We start from the raw sequence: 9316 nt of genomic DNA on the forward strand, positions 1-9316 counted from the left end.
CACTGAGGTTGTGACTTTGGAACCCCTCGTGCGGGTGTACTCGATTCCAACCTTAACTGACTGGAATTATCATTTTTCCAATCAAAGGTCGGTGGTTATCTCAGGGCACACCGGTTTCCACCTCAAAAAAACTTGCCGCCACAAAAATGCCACAATGTGGCGTTTATAAGTGGCATTAAAACACCAGCAATCAATCAATCATGCTATGAAACGGATGTATGCATCATTCACGAAAACATATTAATAAAATATCCGTGTATTTGATTAAATTTAACATGTATTAATAAAAGCGATTTCCTGTTTATCTGAATCGCTTCTAAAATAGATTATTGCTTAGGATATAAGAACTGTAGCCTGCATCTCTTAATACCTTCCCAGCTCTTATAAAATATTGGTTTACTATGGTTGGATTTATTTTGGTGTTCATTGTCGAAAACGATCGTCTAATCCTGCCTAGTTCTAATCCTGAATAAAGCTGACTATGCGGTATGGGCTTTGCTCATTGTTGAAGGCCGTACGGTGACCTATAGTTGTTAATGTCTGTGTAATTATGGTCTGTTGTGGATAGCTGTCTCATTGGCAATCATACGACATCTTCTTTTTTATATTAGCACCTTTGGTCACACATCCGCCACCTTATCAACCATACCCCTCAATTTTTTGTTGGGTTTTGTGTTACGCACATAAATAAAAAATATGTTGTATGATTGACAATGAAACAACTCTCCACAAGATACAACACACACATTAACAACTATAATTGGTCATCGTAGAACCTTTAAAAGAGCAAAGCTGACACCGCATATCATCAGGTTCAAAAGTTCCCGAAACGACTTGTAAAACAACTAAAATAAACAAACTAACGACTGCATTTTTATACAAAACATAAACAAATAGTAAAAAAAATGTTACACAGCCACAAAGGTTAGCCGCTGAATTACAGGACCCCGACTTGAGACAGGCACATACATAATATTGCAGTGTTAAATTTGAGAAAGGAAATGGTGAATATGTTAAAGCGACAACCACCCGATCATAGAGCAGACAACAGCCGAAGGCAACCAATAGGTCTTCAATGTAGCGAGAATTCTCGCACCCGTAGGTGTCTTTCAGCTGGCCCCTAAAAATATGCATAATAGTACAGTGATAATGGACGTTTAAACAAGTTTGTTGATGTCAAACTCTCTCCCTAACCTGCGACAGTGGTGTAACAGTACAACAACAGAACACACTATGGAAATCAGATATACATGGCTTAATCAGATAATACAACAACAAAATATACAGAGTGTACGTGGCAGGGTACTTATATATCTCTGCGAGTGTAGTTTTCTATTGAACGTTTAGTATATTTTTCCGCCTTTTGTCGTTTTTTTTGTCGAACAGCGGTATACCAAAATTGCCTTTATTTTTCCGTTCTTGACATGTATTGGTCAGGGTTTTTTTTTTTAACATGCGAGTTTTAAATATGTCATTGCTTTCCCTTTTGTAATCTAGCATCCCATTATAAAAAAAAGTATCCCCAAGTTATGTTATCACATTAAACTCATAAATAACACTAATTTAAAAGTGATTTATGTCCCTACAATGTGTAAATATTACTGATTTCGTTTGATAATTGATTGTTTTTGTGAATTACTATATATTGTGAAAATATTGCTTACGACGTAAATGATTATAGATATGAGAAGATGTTGTATGAGTGCCAAGGAGACAACTCTTTATCCAAGTCACAATTTGTAAGAATGGTACTAACTCACAATATATGGAAAAGCCTAAAAACAAAAGTAAAGATGTAAAGGCAGGAGGAGTAAATCAGGAATAAATACTCAAACGTACATATTTCAAGCCAGAAGAGCTTAGTTTGATCCGAAAGTAAACCCGATATGTTCAATCTGTAAACAGGAAAATGAAGATCTAGAACATTGTATCCTACACTTAAAAGAAATTGAACTAAACTGAACTATTCTAACAGGGTCAGAAATGTTCGCTATTTCAAGTCTCTATTTATGTCTATAGAATTTTTTATACATAAATAAACATTCAATTTGAAAATATGCCGTGTTCGTTTTAACTTTAAAATTTCAGTGAGAAGTTGATTCTTTACTTATTGTTCCTTGTTTAAACGGGGCGATTATTAACTTATTTATTTTAAAAAAAATGTGTGGGTTGAAAGGTTACTTAATTTATTCTAAATTTTGTAATGTTAATCATTTCAAAGTATTGGTGTAAACCTTCCAAATTCCGATTTTATTTTCTTTAAATTATAACACACTCCCCATCACAGGGCACAAATTCCATTGACATAATTTACAAAACAGGGCACTCACCTATAGCGTGACAAACAAATCTACGAAACTACAACATTTTAAAGACTCAATTTTTAAAAAATATGTTTTTCAAACAGATTATTGATTCCAATCAAAATTGTTATTTGAAAAGATATTAACGTAAAAAGATGACTAACTAAGCGATTCAGTACCTTTCGTTATCAGGAAGTCGCATTTATTAGTGTTTCCGTAGAAAATTTTACGGAAGCCATCACGAGTTGGTGTTCTGTTTCACAGATGACGACGGACATGAACCAAATGAATTAGCGTAATCACAATCCCGTCCCTATTTCCACAAATGTGACCTACATTATGTAACTTATGACCGGGTTTTCACTTACGTAAGCAATACGAAGGGTGCCACTTTCAGGCAAAATATCTGATTATCTTTCCAGAGCACCTGAAATCACTACCGGTTTTTAGTTGGTTTCATGATGCTTAGTTTTTAATTTGTTATGTTGTGTTTTAATTACTGTTGTCTGTCTTTCAATCGGTTGGTTTTTAATTGTGTTTTTTTTCAATGCATTATCAGTTTGTTTTCGATTTAAAGGTTTTGATATCCCTTATGTATCTATTAGCCTCTCTTTTACATGATTCAGGTATGTGGTCAGTGGTATTAGTAGTCGTTTTTTTTTGTGCGCTGAAATGGACCATGCGAATTATGACATTAGAATTGTATTGTATAATGCATACATTTTAATGTGGCATATTCCATGCTATGTATAATAGCTGTGACTTATAACTTTAAACGGTTGCAAATAAACTGCATTAGACTTTAAAAAAAGTAAGCCTTACGAATTTAACACTTGGGTTTTGATGTCCTTATCTTATTTTTTCTACGTTTTTATATATATAGAATGGTACTTTTCATCTGAACTAATTTTAATGACCGAAAACTGCTCGATATGTTGATTTTCATTTCATCATCACCTTCTTACAACAATAACAACTTATTATCACACATTAATATGTTGGGGTTATATTCAACATTTAATTTGCATAATTAAAGATTTAGTAGAATATGAATTTTCTTTGAAAGCCATATGAAACCTAAAAAAAAAATTAAAAAAATGCACATGTTTTTTTTTTTTTTATTCTTAATGGCTAGTTTTTATTATAAAACTTAAATACATAATATTTTTCTGAAGAAAATTCTTCAATTTGTCTAAAATTAAGAAGAAATATACTATTTTTAGTGTCTAGCAAACAATTCACCGACATGTTTTCCGTATGCAGTTACCTAAGCGTGGGCTGTTTTTTCTTAAAAAAAATCCAGAGATCGAAATACGTAAGTGCGAAAAGGGAAACCACATGAAGTGTATATATATGTATATATAAATTGCTTACCTGAATACGCATGCTTCTTTGTTGATTGTTTACAAAGGTGACACTCAGTAGACTAAGTTTATTATATATGCTTGCATTTGTTCATCAGTCACTCGTTTCATATAACTTTTATTTAAAGTTGAAACTGAAGTAACTTCATTTTTAGTTTTTACATGAATGTGTAGCGTTGTCGTTTTTGTATGGATTCGTGTTTGTCGATGTGTTATTTTGGTAGCGTAAATTACGTGAAATCCATATTCAAATGGCACAAAGAAAACAAAACACAACACAAAGTTTCAATTCAAATCACTATGTTATCTGTTTGACATAATAAAACAGTTGAACAATTATCCTAATTCACTTACACAATATTACTCTTCTAGCTTACTATCTCCACTCTAGATATTATCTTACTCATCGATCTCTCTCGCATCCCCTTACATACTTAATTACAGGCGGTACCCCAACGGTTCCAAGATGGGGTACCGGGCAGTACCTCAACGGTTCCAAAGATGGGCTACCGGGCGGTTCTTAAGATATCGGGAGGTGAATTTAAAAGAAATAGATACTTTTCAAATAAAAAAGAATACTGGGCATTGCCCTATAGAAATGTAATTTAACCCAAACGTATTTAAAAGAAAGACATCTTACATAATAATTATCCCAGATGCTTATTAAAACCAAACAACAAATTGGCAGTATTTGGCCACAGCCTTTAATATTATTATTCTCATAATTTATACATGTTGTATATAACTGAAAAATGAGGTTACCCGCGTATTGCTGATTATGGCAACCGTACTGTCATATATATATATATAAATTACTACCACAGATAATGGTAACTGAAGATAGGATTAAAACAATTTGGAAATCACCGTGGGAACACAGGTGATGGATCGAAACCCTTACATTGTTCATCTAGATCTGTAGTAAATGATCCTATTCATAAAACAAAATGTTTTTTGATGCAGCGAATTATGCAAATCACAGGCCTAATAAATTCAAAGTCTTGTTGGAAGGTTTGATAACTTCGATCAGACTTCTTCACAGGTCCTGTCTGTCCAATTGGCCAAATACATATAGGTGTTCAAACAAATGACAACTGAAACATCACCTGAAATTATAAATTACAACACAGGCAGTATCTTATTCTAATAAATTGTATTTACAATAAATATACATTTTGGGAGGAGGGAGGGATTTTGAATAAAATTTCCTCTGATAACAACAAGTTATTTAAGCAGCCTCTCCTGTTGGACCCGAATTAAAAAAGGATCGTGACGTCAAATTGTATGGTTCACTAACCACCAATGAAATTTGAGTTTTCTGAAACTCACTAATGACCAACCAATGTAATAGTACAGCGCACCGTGATAACTGAATTTAAGTACAGGACTTAAATTCTATTATCCCAGATGCTTATTAAAACCAAACAACAAATTGGCAGTATTTGGCCACAGCCTTTAATATTATTATTCTCATAATTTATACATGTTGTATATAACTGAAAAATGAGGTTACCCGCATATTGCTGATTATGGCAACCGTACTGTCATATATATATATATAAATTACTACCACAGATAATGGTAACTGAAGATAGGATTAAAACAATTTGGAAATCACCGTGGGAACACAGGTGATGGATCGAAACCCTTACATTGTTCATCTAGATCTGTAGTAAATGATCCTATTCATAAAACAAAATGTTTTTTGATGCAGCGAATTATGCCAGATTGACAGTGAAACAGAATAATGATTCATTGTCAACCGCCATAAAATGGAGGTTCGCTGCCAAGCTGTGAGCCAAATACATCCACAATAAATCAAAGCAAACTTCAAGTTACATGTAACTACTAGAAAAGTTGCTCAAAAAATCGTAAAAAACTGTATATATCTACAGTAAAAATTTTCACAAGATCAATTATACAAAGTTTGTCAAGGGTACAATATTGTATTTATATCACCGAGACAAAAACACAAAACAAAACTAATTCTCCTATCTCAAAAGACCATGATTGGCTAACGAGAAGGCAGCTTTAAACAACTTAACTGCATAACTGGAGGAACAAACAAGTGAATGGGATGAATATGAAAACGCATCACACGGTATAGCTGACTTATATGAATCCTGAAACCAAATTTCAGAAATCCTTGTATTGTAGTTGTTGAGAAAAATGTGACGAAAATTTTCAACTTGGCTATCATGTGTAAAATCATACAAGTGTTCGGTAAACAGGAAGTTGTCAAGTGATCAATCTGAAAACGCATCACACGGTATAGCTGACTTAGATAAACCCTGAAACCAAATTTCAGAAATCCTTGTATTGTAGTTTCTGAAAAAAATGAGACGAAAAATATTCATTGGAAGGACAGCTCACTAAAACAGTATACCCCCCTTTTTTAAAGCGGGGTATAATAAACGGTAGAATTTAACTATTAATAGAAATAATTCTTTGGTAATAGGCAATCTTGAATCCCTAATTTGGCCTTGACCGGTTAACTCCCTCCATCATTTTTTATAATCAATTTTTGTAAAATCTCCCAAGACATTCAAACTACTGGAAAAAAAAAAAAATTATCACTGCTAAATAACACTTGATAGAGAAATGCGAGTAACTGCTTGAAACAAATAGCTATAAAATTGCACAATTCATACAATGGTAATGGTCATACATTTATAAACCAAACAATTTCTGAACTCATTAAAGGCCAATACACCTCTTTGATATGTTGTTTTAGGTACATGTACTTTGGGCAACTGAACTATCTACAAGGGACCCAATTATAGTTTGAAATTAATGTTTAAATCTTCTGGTATCCCTGCTGGGGTCTTTCTGGCTGTTGATTTGGTCTTATTTGCGAAGGCAAATTATATTGCTTGAATTGACAGTTTATAACTGAGTGAACACCATGACATTGTATACATGCATGACTATATTGACAAAATGAATTGAAACATTTGCCCTTATAATTAAAGGCATAGCACTTTGGCGTTTTAACCACATTTCTATTAGCAGAAAATGTATTGTAACCAGAAGAAACTACATTTACTTCCAAATTTTGTGTGCCAATACTATCAGCCATATATAATAACCAAAGCTCTGGATCTACTATAGCCCATGAACTTGCTGGATCCAGTGTTTTTCGCAACCTAAATTGCTCATCATATAACTTCCAACCTAAATTATTAGGATTTCTTTTTACGCCCAAACGTACAACTGACATGTATTTAAGTAATTCTTGTAATCTACCTGAATGCACAGTACAATATATATATACTAACAAAAATGATAAATGCTGATGTCCATTGGTCAATAGACCCAATTTTGTTTTGCATATTTTCTGTTTGCACAATAAATTCACCTCCTCTAAAAACAAGCTTTTGTGTAGCCTGCTGAGTATTGTTAATTAACAAAATGCCTAAATCAATAAATTCACTTTTCATAATTTTTTCTCTGATACTTTGAGAAACATTAAAAGCAATATTAGCATGCATGCTGGGTATCTGAATAGGGTGATCAAAAGTACTAAATGGCATTGTAAAACTTGAGGCACCATTAGTATTACCTAAGGAATGTTCTGGAGGATCTTGACTGGTAACAGTGTTGCACACTCTTTGGTCTGGTAGTGGTACTCTTGAGTATAACAGGGTATTAGCTGTGCTTGTCAAATCGACTGGCCCTGTACTTGCGCTGGTATATATGCCTGCCCCTGTCTGTGAAAACAACATTGGGTATGTACCAGTAGAACTAGTAATGGGTATGAATGGTGTACCAGTATCAAGTGTAGGCAACTGTGGTGCAGTTACTGACATAGTGTCAGGTACTCTCTGGTTAACCTTTTCCCTTGCTGATGCAGCAGCCAGTATTGGCAAATTTTTCCTTTTCCTGGCAGACCGCCTGAGCTGTGCTGACATGACTCCTAAAAGAATAACTAGAATTAAAAAACACTGTCTGAATATTCGATTAATCCAGATTGATTATTGCTTGATTAAATGTCCAGTAGAAAATATCACACATGTGTAATTAATATACTTAGCAAAATACTGATGTATCAAAAAATGCACAAAATAGCTAAATTAAATTAAATAGGCTGTGACCGGTTTTTTATTTAAAAGAAGACAGTACGATTAATAAGGTTGTGTGAAATTCAAGTAACTCTGTACTCCATTATCCATCAAGAACACCTATATTCGATAATTATTATGTTGATGTTGACCTCTTGTACACCGGAGAAACTCTTTCATAGAAGGCGAAACAACGGAGACTAGTGTATTTATTATTAAGGTGGATTCTTGTTCCTCGAACAGAAGTTTTGCAATAATATGCATACATGTAATGCATACGTTCCCACATCTGAAACCATGTATAAAGTTTGCTTCAGATTTTAAGTGATAGAACTCAGTACTTTGAACTACATATTTGATAACAATACAAAGCATTCTGGGTACATTCCATTAAGTGTGTAAATAAACAATAAATAAATTAAGTATGCGGACCAGGACTCGTCTTATAAATTCAAGTATTGAAACACATTAATGTAGGCGTGTAGCCACGATGATATTCTCCTTTCACATGATAATGGACACAATTAATCAACGAATTGAATATTTTGCAATGGCTCCGGTTCGCATACCAACACGAAAGGTTATTTCAAAACTCGCCAGATAAAATATTTTTCTAATTCTGGTAGTCCTAACATGTTACCAAGAAGCATTATTTACCATTTATTTATATTTGAAAGTTAGCAACGGCAACGGAAAATCATTGAAAGAAAATTCAATAAACCATGTGCTCGCCATGTGCTTCTGTAGGTCAGTTACATGTATCCTTGTTTCAAAGTAAACATCAGTTTTTACTACTTTACTTTTCCCCGTTGAAAGAGACTCAAATCTAAACCAAACTGTTGGCACTTAAAGAAAATTAAATAAAATTAACTTTGAAAGAGAAAAAAAAAATATATTTGTTTTTGATTTCAGCCATGTGGTCGAACCACACACGTGTACATGTATCCTTGTTTTTTGATAAACAACGTCAATATTTGTCTTTTCTATTGCACGACTCCTTGTTTTAAAATGTGCGTACAGCTATAACAATTCCTTTCAAAAATTATTATATAGCATAAAATACTCCCTGACAATTTTTTGCTGAATATTTTGAATAAAATTTCCTCTGATAACAACAAGTTATTTAAGCAGCCTCTCCTGTTGGACCCGAATTAAAAAAGGATCGTGACGTCAAATTGTATGGTTCACTAACCACCAATGAAATTTGAGTTTTCTGAAACTCACTAATGACCAACCAATGTAATAGTACAGCGCACCGTGATAACTGAATTTAAGTACAGGACTTAAATTCTATTAATTATACAGTCAAACTAAAATCTCTACAGTTGTCTCTTTTTCTTTTTCTCTTTATTGCATTCGTAAATTTAATTGTAACCACATTACTGTAGTCATTGTAATCATGTAAGCATTATTCTGATTTAATGGGTGTCTTTAATAGGCAAACAATTGTTGAACTATATAGTTTAATATTTTAATGAACGGTGCATGTAACAGTTACGCATCAGTATTCTATTCGATGTTTCGTAAATCTAACTGCATTTGTTTCCTCCTGAGTATGAATATCAATTTGTAACGATCACTACAACTA

The 9316-nt window shown here is 33.3% G+C and overlaps 1 protein-coding gene across 1 annotated transcript; it reads right to left on the minus strand.

Annotated features, from left to right (window-relative positions):
• Positions 1-5099: 5099 nt before the first annotated feature.
• LOC134721652 (uncharacterized) lies at positions 5100-9018 on the minus strand. Its single transcript, XM_063584794.1, has 2 exons — positions 7995-9018; positions 5100-7583 (listed from the first exon to the last, which is right to left on the minus strand). Exon 2 carries the CDS (start codon positions 7576-7578, stop codon positions 6910-6912), a length of 669 nt encoding a protein of 222 aa, XP_063440864.1. The 5' UTR covers positions 7579-7583; positions 7995-9018; the 3' UTR covers positions 5100-6909.
• Between the last annotated feature and the right edge of the window lie 298 nt (positions 9019-9316).

This window comes from Mytilus trossulus, chromosome 1 (assembly GCF_036588685.1).
Source record: "Mytilus trossulus isolate FHL-02 chromosome 1, PNRI_Mtr1.1.1.hap1, whole genome shotgun sequence".
Classification (NCBI taxonomy): Eukaryota; Metazoa; Mollusca; class Bivalvia; order Mytilida; family Mytilidae; genus Mytilus; species Mytilus trossulus.

Excerpts from the sequence above, each read along its gene's own strand:
- LOC134721652 (XM_063584794.1), bottom strand. The coding sequence starts at position 7,578 with ATGTCAGCACAGCTCAGGCGGTCTGCCAGGAAAAGGAAAAATTTGCCA.